General features: G+C 45.0%; 1 protein-coding gene across 1 annotated transcript in view; it reads right to left on the reverse strand.

Annotated features, from left to right (window-relative positions):
* The window catches only part of DKK2 (dickkopf WNT signaling pathway inhibitor 2), a 48152-nt gene extending 33476 nt beyond the window's left edge, over positions 1–14676 (reverse strand). The window contains exon 1 of the mRNA XM_068136881.1: positions 13872–14676. Coding sequence (XP_067992982.1) covers positions 13872–14129 — 258 coding nt within the window. The 5' untranslated portion in view covers positions 14130–14676. The remainder of the gene's footprint in view (positions 1–13871) is intronic.
* Between the last annotated feature and the right edge of the window lie 794 nt (positions 14677–15470).

Raw genomic sequence — 15470 nt, forward strand, 5'->3', positions numbered from 1 at the left:
CACCCCAGACCTGGAACTCATACACCACTATCGTATCTGTTTGCACAATGTATGCACTGGCTTCTATTCACCTAAACCCTCTAAAACAGAGACAAGATGCTGCTATCCTACTCCACATCTGCTTGTTCCTATTGGAGGGGGATTTTGTGAGTACTTCACTGAGACGAGCCTGAAAGTGGATACCCTCTCCAGTGCTGAGTGCTGTCTCAGCTGGCCAAGGCCTGTCTGTGGTAGATGTCTGTTCAGAAAAATGAAAAATTTTTGCAGTGCTAATCCCCATTACACAGACAATCTGCAGCCCATTTGCTATTCCTTTTTGGCTTTATTTTTAACAGGGCCTTAAAACATATTTTTCCTTAAAATGACAACATTCTTTTCTGCCCTCTTTGTTCGTGGGGCTTTGTGTGCTCATAAACAGTTTAAGAGTTCCCTTCACACCTGTGGAGCACATGTGTGCCTGTAACAAAGACTCTCTTATCGGTCCCTCACTGATAACTTAAGAGAATAGTACTTAAGAAAAGACACCTTCCTTGCTACTGTAATGAACAAATGCAAACCCAAATCTGAAACCTACAGCAGTGATGGTAAGGCCAGCATGCCTGGGGAAGGAGGGAACCTGACCCACAAAGGTCATTCAAAATCTGCTTTCCCAGGGACCAAGGAGTGTCTCTCGTTTTGCTGTCTGGTATTTAAACCCTCCATAACCTGAGTTCATTGAAGGGCACCAGCAACAGACATTGCATTTCAAGACAACATCTTTTACCTGTGAGGCACCTCCATGCATAAAGGTCTTTAAACAGTTTGCAAATGTTTTTTTTAATAAAGACATCCAAAATACCTGTCAAGCACTGGGTCAGCTTTGTTCTTCCCTGTTTGACAAATCAGGAAAGCAGCTGAGGAAAAGTTAAACCGGAAGCTTTGACTTTTGAATTCATTCTTCCAACCACCAGAAAACTATCTCCCTTCACTGCCAGCTGCTGCTTCTACACTTCAATTGGAAATGAATTAGTTTTTTTCCCCTGGTAGTTATAATGAATGCATTTTTATTTATTCATCTCGATCACAGTTGTTTAGCTAATATCTAACCCAAGATTTTTACATGCTTACAAAGACATAGGCTGAGAAAGCCTAAGTTCCTGCTTCTGAAACCTTTAGAAAATTCTGCACTATCCAGTACATTTTACATTTTCTGTGCAGTAACAAATTTTAGGGCCTCCTGCTTCTCATCTAATAAAAGATATAACTTCTTTCCCATTCCAGTCACTCTAGAGAAATGGACAGTCTTCCTTTTCTTCCCTGCTGGGAAGAAGAGAGGCTGGGAGAAAGACAAGCAGACCTGCATCTCCTTTCCAGCTGACAAACCTTGCTCAAAGACACAAGAAAGCAGCCTGTAACATCCTACGGTTTTGCTCCATCCTTCCTTGACCTCCCTGGACTCCGTGTTGCTTATTTGGAAAAACCATTCCAAAAATGCTTCCCAATTACCATAATCTGAGCTATGCTAAAGCTATGCCGCTGCTCAAAAACAACTCGCTCAGAAAATGTCCCCTGGAGACTTGTTTACACAGCAGGGAATGGATCAGCAGGCATGAGACTGCAGTGCTGTGACTTCTCTTCTCATCTGCCTTGTGCTGGTTACACTCCACTTGCTCTGACATCACTGGCCAGGCCCCAGCACTAAGGTCTCAGTGGAAGGAAAACCCTAAGTCGGCCTAACCACAGGACACTCTGAGATCAGCAAGCACTGGTAAAAAGTCTGAAAGAAATTTCCCTCTGCAGAGAAAACCCTTAATCTTCTGGTTAGACAACACCACACATGACATTTTGATACTTAATAAATTGTCACAAAGCTCTAATACAAGTATTCATTTGGTCACTTATCCTTTTAGCAATAAAACACAATTGGGATTGAAGTACAGTTGCAATTTGTTGCAGCTGCTGTGGCAGGGACCCCCTCAGAAAGCAATTTCCAGAGGATTCTTCTTGTTAAAAAGCCATTTCCCTCACAAGGAGCGGGATGTCTGGAAGATAGCAACAGGAACAAAACCAAGCACAGAAGTTTACAAGCATTCTTGAAGAGCATTTTAAACCCTCTATATTTATTCAATCAATTACAACCTCTTATGTAGCTAAGCAGCTTAGCCCCTCCACCAAAACATAGAATAGACTTTCAAACCTAACTTTGGGTAGGCGGTTTTCCTTATTACCCCTAAGATGACATACGAGGCAGCATCAACACTTGGCTCCACCTTGGAGAAGGCATGTGGAGAGGATGGCAACCTGCTGGTTTCCCAGTCCTTCCATGGCTACCAGGATTTCTGTTCTTCAGTTCTGACCCTCTTTCTCTCCCCACCACAAGGACTGGTTGAACTGTTTGGTTATGAATTATACATTGCAAATTTAGCTTTGTGTGGACTAACAAAAAACTGAGAGGGACTGAGAGAACAACTTCCAGTCTCACTGGACAACCTCACAATGTCCATTTCACACATCACAGAATATAGTTGGAATTTAAGAGGTACAGGTCTGGTAAAACTTTCAGGCTATGCTAGATACATCAAGCAATCTTGATGTTAACTTGGTGGCTGCCATCATCCCAGGGAGTTAATGGGATAATTCCCCTGCAAAGAGAAGACTGTTGGTGCCAGGCTGTTTACCTCTGAATGCTCATTAATGCTCATCAGGTACCACACCAGCTTCTCCAGTCTGTAAAATGATCACCCTGTTCCTTGATGTACACACAGGACAGTATTCAGCTTTTTCTTCCCTTCTACCTCTTCCATTACTACTATCCCTTCAAGTTACTCACCAGATGGTCTCTCAATGTGAAAGCTGTATGTCAAGTATGTAATCACAATTTGCAACTCTTTGGTAAGGATACCATTATTCTGACTACCTTTAAAAGAAGAAATGGTCATTTGACATCCCCTCTCCTTCCCTCCTGCCTAAAGAATGATGGGGGAGATGATGTTTCAAATGTAAAGTATCTACCCAGTATTCCTCCTACCAAAGAGAAGTAGGAGACTCACAGCTCAGTCTCTGTTTCATGGACAATGTAATAGCCCACAAGACAGAGAGAAATACAAGCTTTTCATTTTTATGCTAAGAAACAGGATCCTGACTCTCCCAGGGAATTCACAGTGAACTGGAGGTAGGCTCTGCTGTCTCATTTTCAAGGTACAAGAGAAAAAAAACCAAAGAAATATGGCAAGTTCTGTACTTGCCCTGCCAGGTCAGGCCAACAGAAGCTTCATTTGGTTATTTTTCACTTGGCTGCTGCTGAAGACATACTGCAAAGACAAGCTGTCTGCCAAGCCTTATGATACCATCTCTTGCTTGCAGCTCTGTCATACTGGACAGAGATTTTTCTCCTTTTAAACCCATGTTCTATAAAAGTTCACCATGAACAGACCCACAGTAAGCACAGGGCCCCCACTCAGGCACACCATCAAATCTAGTCCAGGAGTAAGCAGCAGATGAAGTCTTCCGTAGAACTTGCAGCATTAAGCTCAAAAACTATTTTCAGGGAGGAGCACCAACAGAACCTTCACCTTGGACTTCCGGAGGGCAAACTTCAGCCTGTTTAAGAAACTTATTTGTAAAATTCCCTGGGTAGCAGCTCTTAAGAACTGAGAGGTCCAGGAGGGTTGGACCTACTTCAAACAGGAGCTCTTGAAGGCACAGGAACTGGCAGTTCCCACGTGCCAAAAGATGAGCCGGCGGGGAAGGTGACCGGCCTGGATGAGCAAGCAGCTCCTGGAGGATTTAAGGGGGAAAAAGAGGCTGTATCACCTTTGGAAGGAGGGGAAGGCTTCTCGAAGTATGTTTAAGGAAGCTGTTAGATTATGTAGGAAAAAAATTAGAGAGGCAAAGGCCCAGTTGGAACTGAAGCTGGCCACCTCTGTGAAAGATTGTAAAAAGCATTTTTACAAATACATTAACACTAAAAAGAAGGGCAAGAAGAACCTCCACTCCTTATGGGACCTGGAGTGGAACACTGTGACTGAAGGTGAGGAAAAGGATGAGGTCCTGAACACCTTCTTTGCCTCAATGTTTAACAGCAAGGCAGGAGTTCAGGATGAGTGGCCTCCTGAGCTGGGTGATGGGGATCAGGGAGCAGTGTAATGCTGCAGAAATCCATGAGGAATTAGTTCAGGATCTGCTGAGCCACTTGGACACTCACAAGTCCATGGGACCGGATGGGATCCATCCTAGGGTGCTGAGAGAGCTGGCAGATGAGCTGGCCAAGCCGCTCTCCATCATTTTCCTCCAGTCCTGGCTCACAGGTGAGGTCCCAGATGACTGGAAACTGGCCAATGTGGTCCTCATCCATAAGAAGGGTCGGATGGAGGGACTTGGAAACTCCAGGCCAGTCAGCCTGACCTCAGTGCCAGGGAAAATGATGGAGCAGATTATCCTGGCGGCAATAACTGCACACCTGAAGGACGGCCAAGGGCTCAGGTCCAGCCAACATGGATTTAGGAAGGGCAGGTCCTGCCTCTCCAACCTGATCTCCTTCGATGATCAGGTGACCCGTCTGGTGGACGTGGGGAGGCCTGTGGATGTGGTCTGTCTGGACTTCAGCAAGGCCTTTGACACCGTCCCCCACAGCAAACTGCTGACTAAGCTGTCAGCTCGTGGCTTGGACCGCAACACTCTCTGCTGGGTTAGGAACTGGCTGGAGGGCAGAGCCCAGAGAGTGGTGGTGAATGGTGCCACATCCAGCTGGCGGCCAGTCACCAGTGGCGTCCCCCAGGGATCAGTGCTGGGCCCCATCCTCTTCAACATCTTCATCGATGATCTGGATGAGGGCATTAAGACAGTTATCAGCAAATTTGCAGATGACACCAAGTTAGGAGCAAATATTAGTCAGTTAGAAGGTAGAAAGGCTCTGCAGAGGGACCTCGACCAACTGGACAGATGGGCAGAATCCAATGGGATGCCATTCAACAAGTCCAAGTGCCGAGTGCTGCACTTTGGCCACGGCAACCCCATGCAGAGCTACAGGCTGGGGTCGGAGTGGCTGGAGAGCTCCCAAACAGAGAGGGACCTGGGGGCGCTGACTGACAGCTGCTTAAACATGAGACAGCAGTGTGCCCAGGTGGCCAAGAGGGCCAATGGCATCTTGGCCTGCATTAGGAATAGTGTGGCCAGCAGGAGCAGAGAAGTCATTGTTCCCCTGTACTCTGCTTTGGTTAGGCCGCACCTTGAGTACTGTGTCCAGTTCTGGGCCCCTCAGTTTAACAAGGACATCGAAACACTTGAACGTGTCCAGAGAAGGGCAACAAGGCTGGGGAGAGGCCTTGAGCACAAGCCCTATGAGAAGAGGCTGAGGGAGCTGGGATTGTTTAGCCTGGAGAAGAGGAGGCTCAGGGGAGACCTCATTGCCCTCTACAACTACCTGAAAGGTGGTTGTAGCCAGGAAGGGATTGGTCTCTTCTCCCAGGCAACCAGCACCAGAACAAGGGGACACAGTCTCAAGCTGCATCAGGGGAAGTTTGGGCTTGAGGTGAGGAGGAAGTTCTTCACCGAGAGAGTCATTAGTCATTGGAATGGGCTGCCTAGGGAGGTGGTGGAGTCACCATCCCTGGAGGTGTTCAAGAGGAGATTGGACGTGGCACTTGGTGCCATGGTCTAGTCATGAGGTCTGTGGTGACAGGTTGGACTCAATGATCCTCAAGGTCTCTTCCAACCTTAGCGATACTGTGATGAGATGGAAAACAACAAAGCTATCTGAGACAGCACCCAAACCCCAGTTAAACACAAGACCTAGATTTCTATGGCTTCTTCTGAGTTGACACAAGTACTTGACACTGGCCATCCAGAGTACTGTGTCTGTACTTCATGAAAGACTTCATTTCATTCTGGAAATGAATTGACAAAGTAAACACCAGCTAGATTAGTTCACCTTACTATTTCACATTTGTGTTAATGGCTTTACATGCAGTTCCCTCTCCCAATTCCCAAGAGCTTTTTTTACAGCAAAACGATCAGGTTTTGAATCTTTGCAGGTTTGTTGGTTTGTGTCTGGAAGGGTTTTGGTAGGCTACTGGCCTGGGCTTCTGTAAGAAGCTTTGAGAAGCTCCCCTGACTCCACGTTCAGACCCAATTCCAGCCAAACCAGAGCCTCTGCAATAACTTATTGAAGAGGGGGGGAAACTACCAGGGAAGTTTGTCTTGTCTGGGGCTTCTTTTGTTTGGGAGAGGAATAGGATCTGAGAGAGATAACCATGTGGACACCAAGGTCAGTAAGGAAGGTGCAGAGGAGACATCAGAGCAGACATTCGCCTTGGTCCTGTGGTGAGATGCATTAATTTCTCCAATGCTGTTCTAGTTAAGAGTGAGATTCCAAGAACAAAAGTTTCCAGTTCCCTATAAGAACTCTCTGTGTTAGGCATTTCAGACTTGCAGGGAAAAGATTACACTGACAGCAAGTCTCTGCTTCACTCAGTGCAAGCTGCCAAAATGAGTAGAACTGAGCCCTGATCTCTCATTCACAGGGCTGATAAATACGCTTTTAAAAGCATGCACAGCCTGGTTCACACTTACATGATGCAGAGAGAATGAGGCCGAGGGCTTGCGGAGTGAAGCAACACCTCATTGCTGAGCATGTGCAGAACAGCCCACCTTGGCTTGCTGCTGCAAACGCTACACCAGTGCCATTTGCACTGCATATGTAGGACACACATGTCTCCGAGATTCATTACTGCACAGATGAAAATTCAATCATATCAAAGCTTAGCTTTAAGAAAGTCCCAAGTGGCTAAACCATGCACTTATGCACTTTGAGGAGGGGGGAAAAACAACCCTTTAACTTTATTTTTTCCTTTTCTTGTAGCATTGCCCTGGTCTTTCCTTTGGTAAGAATTAAATAGCTGCTAAATGAGTGAACTCCACATTCCCACTGCATATTTATATCCATTCCTTCTTATAACTCAAGTTCTGGTTGTGTGAACACAAATGTCTAAGGCACAGAGGGATTTAGGGCTGATCCCAAGAAAAATGTAACGAAGATGAACAGAACTCATTATTTTGTTTGAAAACTGCTGTGCTTTCATCCTTTAGTGTGACCATATGGATCCTTTTGTGCCATCTCTCTAACATTACTTTCTGTGGCTCATTCTAAAGCACAGGATTCCGCAAAAAGCCTGGAAGTTTCATCAATTCACCCATTCACATTTTGTTGCAGCTTGAAAATTGCTTTGTGTTCATGACATTCTCCATCGAAACCTGCGCTTCAGTCAAAAAGGCAAGAGATTATACTGAGGGAAAGTGATGGCTTGGGGACACATATGGTCATTGCACATCCAGTACTTGATCAAAAAGCACAGCTGGAACATTCATGGGCTGTGATGAAAAATAAAGACTTTTGCAAGAATAACCAAGTTTCAAAAGTAACGAAGCCAACCTTGTGATCTTCTTGGTCTTTGTATGGGCCTTTCACACCTATGGATATGAAGATCATAGAAACTACCTTCAACCTGAAAGCACCAGAAATACAGCCTAGAACACAGGACTGAATGACAAGGATTTCCAAAGAATCAGCCTCCATTCGAAAAAACAAACAAATACAACACATACTAAAACAAAACAAGACCACCACCAAAACAAACAGACAGACAAACAAAAACCTAACAAAAATCCCCCCAAAGCAACAACAAAACAGCAAACTCCTCACACACCCCCACACCCCCCAAACAACAGCAACAAAATATTTAAATAAACTTGGAGCTTTACCAATGCAGGAAAAGCAGAGAGGTGGCTTTTGGTTTTCTTCCCCACAGAAACTTCAGCTTCTCAGATCTATCATACGTGTCTAATCACTGCATTGCTGACCCTGACACAAAGCTCCCAAGCACCCTGCCAGGGCATGGTTGCAAGCCACAAGCCAGGGTAGGGCAAGGGGGCTGCTGGCCCATTGCACCCTGACCCTTGCTATGCTTATAGGGATAGCATGGACTTGGCAGGGACTTTGAAAAGGTCAAGCAGGAAGGGAAGGTCTTTACTTTTAAGGTGTTCTCCAAATTACTATATTTAATGTATATATAAAACTTGGATATACATAAAAAAAACAGATACACAAAATCCAGAGGAAAGCAATGCTTGAGAAACAAACAAAAGCAGCAGCTTCATGGGACTCCTCCTTTGCAGAGTTAGATTCCTCCTAAATGACATTTTCAGGGTGAGGCACTTGTAAATACAACTGTAAAAGGAAGAAAGGCTCAAGTGACAAACTGTGAGATATGAAGTGCTTGCAAGATACATCCGGTGTTGAGATAATTAAAATCAAAATTAAACCTGTGCTATATTTGCATCTGCAAATCATCACTTAATCAAACATAATGTCTTAATCAGATTCATTTTTCTGAGGGCAAAATGGAATCATGCTTCATCATCACATCCAAGTGCCAGGTTCTGCACATTGGCCACAGCAACCCCAATGACATCCTGGCCTGCATCAGGAACAGTGTGGCCAGCAGGAGCAGGGAGGTCATCCTGCCCCTGTACACTGCACTGGTTAGGCCACACCATGAGTACTGTGTCCAGTTCTAGGCCCCTCAGTTTAGGAAGGATGTTGACTTTCTGGAACGTGTCCAGAGAAGGGCAACAAAGTTGGTGAGGGGTTTGGAACACAAGCTCAATGAGGAGAGGCTGAGGGAGCTGGGGTTGTTTAGCCTGGAGAGGAGGTGACTCAGGGGTGACCTTATTGCTCTCTACAACTACCTTAAAGGAGGTTGTAGACAGGCAGAGGTTGGTCTCCTCTCCCAGGCAGCCAGTACCAGAACAAGAGGACACAGTCTCAAGCTGCTCCAGGGGAGGTTTAGGCTGGAGGTTAGGAAGAAATTCTACACAGAGAGAGTGATTGCCCATTAGAATGGGCTGCCCAGGGAGGTGGTGGAGTCACCATCATTGGAGGTGTTCAGGAGGAGACCTGATAGGGTGCTTGGTTGCATGGTTTAGTTGGTTAGGTGGGTTGGATGATAGGTTGGACACGATGATCTTTAAGGTCTCTTCCAACCTGGTCTGGTCTATTCTATTATATTCTATCTTTTTTGGCATCCTTAAACTCTGATGGACTCTCCAGACAGAAACTCACCCTTCTTCAGTGTTTGCACTCCCAATAGCACATCAATGTCCTAGGGAATAGTTGTAGTGAAGCCACTTTGCAGGAGCTTTTGCTTTATGCCAAGGATTCCAGGGATAATAGCAAATTGAAGGGAACACCAAGCATCACCCAGGAAGGAGATAATGCTATCCATCCCATTTTGACAGTCAAGAGTCAAGCCACTTGGCTATTTAGCAAGAGCACTGCCAGTAAACCAGTGTGTCTCCCACATTTCTTGCAGCAAACAGCAAGAGCAAAGAACATGTTCTCTGGTGACCACTGCAGATTTAGCAATTCTGTCTTTACTTTTTTTTTTTTTTTTAAATTTACTTTAAAAAGCAGCTGTTGCTGGATATAGTTTCTAGGTGTTGTAATTAATTTAATTTTAATCCCATGAAGAAATAATTTATACTGGCTTGGTTGCTAACTATTCAAGATATTGTGGTTACATTTTTGGTGTCTCTGGTACATTTTATTGTAACATTCTCAGGACACTGCAGTTGATTACTACATCTCATGCTGTTTTACTTGCTACAAAGCATTGTCCAAGCATTTTCTAGCCGGTCCTTGTGGGTAACTACATCCTGTTGAAGAAACACATGGATGTCCATGCACTCATGAGATCAATGTCAAGTTAGCCATTTGGATTAATGCCCTTTAGGTTTGGCGTCTGTGGTCTCAAGCCTCTTTGCTCAAGTTGTGATAGAGCTTAAATATATATATATAAATAAATATAAAATACTAAACTGAGTACAGTGGAATAGAAAAGCTTATCTGATATCTGTTGATTATGTTTCTGCAGTATTACCCAGGTTTTCAGTCCTCTCTCACATTTCTAGACTTCATTATTTCTTTTTCAGCCCCGCAGCTCTTCCCATTGTTGCTGCTGCTCCCGTCATGTAAGGGGGAAGTGGCAAGAACAGCCCCAGCAGGAATCACAAACTCAAGGAGCTATGCAGCAGTAAAGGGAGCCAGAGACAAATCTTGTTGGGGAAATAGCCAAAGCAATTGCTTGTGGCCACAACTTGGGAAGGACAGAAGATAGTAGTGCCTGTAGCCTAAAGGAGAAAACCACTGAAAATCAAGTTTGCTAGATCTCAGCCTACCGCATCATTAGAGGCAGTTGGATACAAAGGTGTGCAGACCCCAGCACTTGACAGAGGGGACAAGCCTCAGGAAAGGAAGGAATATAACTCAGCATCAAGGAGTCAGACAGATGACAAAGCAAATTCAAGAAGCCATAGAGCCATGTCCCAAAATCTATGGAATGGTTTTGCCTTTCAGTTATGGCTACGATATGCTGGTTTTCCCTTTCAAGTTGCATCTCTCTAGTTGATACAGGAGAGCTTACCCTAACATGGTGAAAGTTATTGTTCAGATGCAGAAAAATTAATCCACCATTGTTGCTAACCTGTCCTCTTTCATTTATGACTCTCTTCACTGTGTGGTATTTATTTAGAGAGAGGATATATCCAGAACAATTTCCCAGGGAGGCAACAGCGCTGAGGTGATGGTTCTTCCTAGAAGACCGTTCTCTCAGTCAGGTTTTGATAGGAAATTGATGGCAGACAGCATAGAGTCCTGAGCTCCCAAAAAGTAACCTAGTCTAACTGTAAAGTCCTGTTTCTGAGCATATTTTTCCCTTGTGCAAATGCTGTAGATACTTTCTGGTTCTCTGTGGAACTGGGAAAACATTAACAGTTTGCAGAAAGGGGAAAACAGGAGTGACAGTGAAGACAGTGAAATCTCACTGATTTAGCACGTCAGTGCTGCTCATTCGCTGCTGATCCAAGGCAGTAAAGGGAATAAGAACAGAAAACAAATACTGTTCCTCGGAAAGACATAAAAACGTAAGTCTCACTGAAATCCACATTTGCTCCACCAGTCCCTCCAGCAAGGCAGATCAGCTTGCTTTGCTTATGTGAGTATTTTCATTAGTTTGAGCTGGAACTTTGCCTGACAAAGGAGCGCTGGATCTTGCTTTTCTGGGCAGAAGCACTGTGACTACCAGCTGAAAAATGTCAACACTCTAGATAAGCCATGAACTATTGTATCCCTTGATTTATTGCTGATTAAAGACTTTCAGTTTGCTTCTAGTCTTGAGAATCTCATATTAGAGAAACCTTCTGAAAGTGCATTATTCTACCTGTCTAAGTCAATAGGTTGCTGGCTGATGGGTCTTTAATCTATTTTGGTGAGAGCTCCACCATTTCACTTACATGTAGCTGCCGAGAGTCAATTGCACATTTCAGAGCTGTCACAACAGCAAGATGCTACTAGTTTCCCCTTCAGCTTTAGTCCTTACTGTAAATGAGACAGCTCCATTTGATGTTAGCAAGATACAAGAGATACTACTACTTTTGACACAGTACAAATTCCACTAATGCAGCAGATAATTTCAGAAAGAAAAGCACAGGCCTGCTCTTTTATAACATGCCATACTCTTTTATAACATGCTCCTTTATAGCATGCCATGCAGAACTTCAGCATAGAATCCCACAATCTGAAAAAATTGAGTCCCAACCTCGTAAGTGGTTGGCCCAACACACATCATAAGTGGTTGAGATGTGTGATACCGCTGCTAAAAAATGCCACAACTTACCCATGTTGTAACCTGAAGTACCACCGAAGACAAAGCATGATCACAAAAGTTGCATGATCACAAAAGTTACTACTTTTTCTTTTCTGTCATTTCTGTCCTCTGTTGCTTCAGGTGGGTGGCCAAGTTACTGGCAGCAGAGTCTGCAGTTATTGGTAGCAAATCTGAGTCATTCACATGGATTACACTGCATGAGGCTGCACAAGAGCTGAGCCAGAGTCCCAGGAGGAGAGAGGGCACCAAGAGCCCTTGACAGGAGGTCAGGCTTTGCTCCCTGGGAGCCAGTGTCACTGATTCTCCAGGCTCTTTGCTTGTGCTCCAGACAGAACATCTTAACAGGCATGCCACCTCTTCTACCATTACAGATACTTGTAGTGTTGGGTCTGACTTGAAATATAGTTTGGGAGTTCACACCAGTAACAAGAAGTCCCCACCAAACAGTCCAGGCTGGCAAACAAGAGGCAAATCTTGCCAACGCAGCCATGGGTGGGCAGTGCAGCTTGTTTTCCAGGAGCTGGGTGAATTGTAATCAATCACTTCCAACACTGCCTTGAGCATGCACCAAAGTGCCAAGAATGTTGTGCATAGGGAAAGTTGGCAAGACTTCCCCAAAAGGCAAAAATTTGTATCTTGTTTGGGACTGTACAGTACAGTCCCACAAGGACCTGCACTAAATCTCATGAGCCTAGATAACACTCAGTGGGAAAATAGATCCTAGGTCTTGCCTTTTTGTGACTATACAGAAAGTAAAACCCAGAGAGAACATGTAAGGAAGCCTATCACGTTCCAATATTTCCTCAAGGTGATTTAATATCGTAATTACTACAACATGCACTAGGAAAGAGCACAGTACTTGAGTAATATGAAACTTCAGCGCAGCATCTGTTACTAAACTTTGCTCAGAGGTAAGGAGAGGCAACCAAATTCTGGGTAAATTATAAAACAATTGAGTGGCTAGGAAAAGAAAGCTTGGAGGAGTTTAGAAAAAAAATCTCTCACACACAAAACTAGCACCACTGTTATTACGCCTGCACACAATACCAAATGGTAACAGCCAATTATTAGGAAGCTGATGTGAAACAACACTACAAATACAGAGGACTGCCTGAATTTGCAGCTTCTCTGCTGCTTTAAGGAAAATGTAGGCAAGATACAGACCCTTCAGGCACTGCGTACTTTGCCTTTTAGTGCTGAACACTGGCAGCTCCCTTGCTGCTGCACTGTTGCTTATGAAAAGCAGCTGTGTTTGGAGGCACTAATAATACCTGATAATATAAAATCTATATCTTCTGAAGAGTTATGTCTCTTTCAACACCGCAATGCACAACATATCAGCCAAGCTGAGACTTGATAGGGAAGTAGGAGACTCATGGCTTAGAATGCTGCTTTCTAGTTTACCACAAAGATACTTGAATGAAGATAATTTTCTATCAGACTGCCAAGTTTCCAAGCAGGATAGAGAGAAAAGAAGACTGTAAGAATAAGTCAGGGTCCTTTCTTTCTTTCATTCTTTTTAATAAAGTTTCCTCTTTTTTTATTTTCTAATTTCTTTCACTCAAACTTCATACTCAGGGCTCTTACTCCCTGCTTATCTCAGCTGGACATAACCAATCAAAACTTCTACAACCACTGGAACATATTCTGGACAAGAAACCTAGAATTTATTTTCTGTCATATTAAACAAATGAATGTGACTTAAACCCTGGGACAGCATGCTCTTCTCTTCTCACCATATCAGAGACTGACTTGCTAGGTGTCATTTTTAAACCCAAGATTATTTCACCACCTTAAGCACAGCTTTTACTTCGCGCTCAAATTTTCCTCACCCAGTCAAATTCCATTCAGAGTGTCTGAGATCTCTTCCTTTACTTCTAGCAGCTCTTTAAAGGATTTAAACAAAGAAACGCTGAAGATTAGGGGGGGTTTAGATTACTCTTTTCCATCTGTTATTAGTCCTACCAAGAAGAATGAAAGGTTTGAAACCTTCCAGTTTCTACTTGCACAGTCCTTAACACCAATTAGGAGGTGACACTGTCCCAGACAACCCTGATGAAGTAAATCAATGTAACACAGTAAAGCTTTGAAAACAGTCTTAGGGGAAGACAAGCAGTTCTTTGCACACAGCATGCAGACCAACAGACACTTGAGCAATGAGCGATATCTTACCTCTCCTTGCCGGTGATAGTGTTTGGGAGGTTTTCCCATCTGCTCTAGCATTTTGCCTTTCTTACTGCTAGCAAGCATCAGTCCCTGGTGGATCCCTGCAGATCTGTTGGTTGCCCGAGTTGGAGCCTCCCCCATCAGGGTGGACTTGATGGAGTTCACCTTGGAGCTGGAGCTGTCTAGCTGGGAGCTCTCCACAATCAGGACCGCGGCTAGTAAGAGGAGACAGCAGGAGCACTTATTCCACATCAGCACGATCATCTCCCCTCCCCCCAAAAGGATTTTATTTTTTAAGGTAAAGAAAACAAAAGAGTAAAAAAAAAATTAAAAAGTTTTTTAAAATATCTCCCAAAGTTGTTAAAGCAACAGATTTCAATGCCACACTCAAGGAACTGCTACTGAGATACACGGGAGGAAAAGAAGCAAAAAAAAAATCCCCTAGGAAAAAAAAAAAGTGTCAAGTCTATAAGCACTGAACAGCTATCAGGTCTGTGAAGCGATGGCTTTTTCCTCCAGGTCTTCGAGAAGTCCAGGCAATTCTTTAGTAACTGAGAGCAATAAGCTAGGAGGCAACTGCAGCCAGGGCAACTCCCCACCAGTGCAGGCAGCAGCACGTTTGCTTGAGCTTCAGATGAAGAGTGAGCGAGTTACTTCCCCCCACTCCTCCTCTCTTGCTGCACAAGCCAGCAGAGAGGAAACTCAAACCAGATCCAATCCAAGCAGCACCGGCAAAAGCTGGGCTTAGTTTTCTTTCACTCTCTCCCTCCTCTTTACTTTTTATTCCCCTCCTCCTTTTTCTGTCTTTTGCCTCAGCCTCTGCAACCAGCAGGAATGCAAGCTGCCGGTCTCCTCCTCCTCCTCCTCCTCCTGCACCCCAGCCAGTGTGGGACAAGGAGCTCCGGGCATCCAGCGGCGAAGTGGGATGAGGGACTCTAGAGGAGCGCAAGGGCTGGCCCCAACCCGTGGTGGAAGCGCCAGGACACAGTCAGAGGTGCTGACTTCCTGGGGGGCTTCCTGGGCTGCTTCCCCCTCCCACTCAGGGACCTCTGGCAGCCTCTCACTGCCTCACTTTTTAAAACTGTCAGCAGTGGGTGTTCCTTCCCCGTTCCCCCAAACCCAGAAGGGACATGCCAAGCATTGACTCTCACCCCCTTTGCACCCCCAAAAGTCCCCAGCTCCCACCTTTCTGGAGGCCACTCCTTCCCCAGCATAGAAGGTTCCCCTTCTCTCCAGACAGGGATCTGCCTAGGGTCCCCACATGGCCACACACAGCCCTGGACACTTGTGCCATGCTCTTGGCTGCCCCTCACTGCCGCCACAGGATCCAGCCCTGAGGAGGACAGATGCCAGCATGGGCTCCCCAAACTGCACTGCCAAACTGAAGCCTGTTTCGAGGTGCTCCAGCTCCACAAAAAGCTCAGAAATGGAAAGGACATCAGTCCTGCAGTGCTGTGAAAGAGCAGGGCTGGCATGCAAACCCTGCCCAAGCCTGCACTCCACTGGTGCCCAGGTAAAGATCATGTCCAGCTACTAGTGCTGCGCTGCTCCTAGACGTGACACTTGTCAGTGCCACAGCACCACTGGCAACCTGAGAAACTTGCA

Source organism: Melanerpes formicivorus, unplaced genomic scaffold (assembly GCF_026170545.1).
Source record: "Melanerpes formicivorus ecotype bairdi unplaced genomic scaffold, bMelFor1.0.p_v2 SCAF_4, whole genome shotgun sequence".
Classification (NCBI taxonomy): domain Eukaryota; kingdom Metazoa; phylum Chordata; class Aves; order Piciformes; family Picidae; genus Melanerpes; species Melanerpes formicivorus.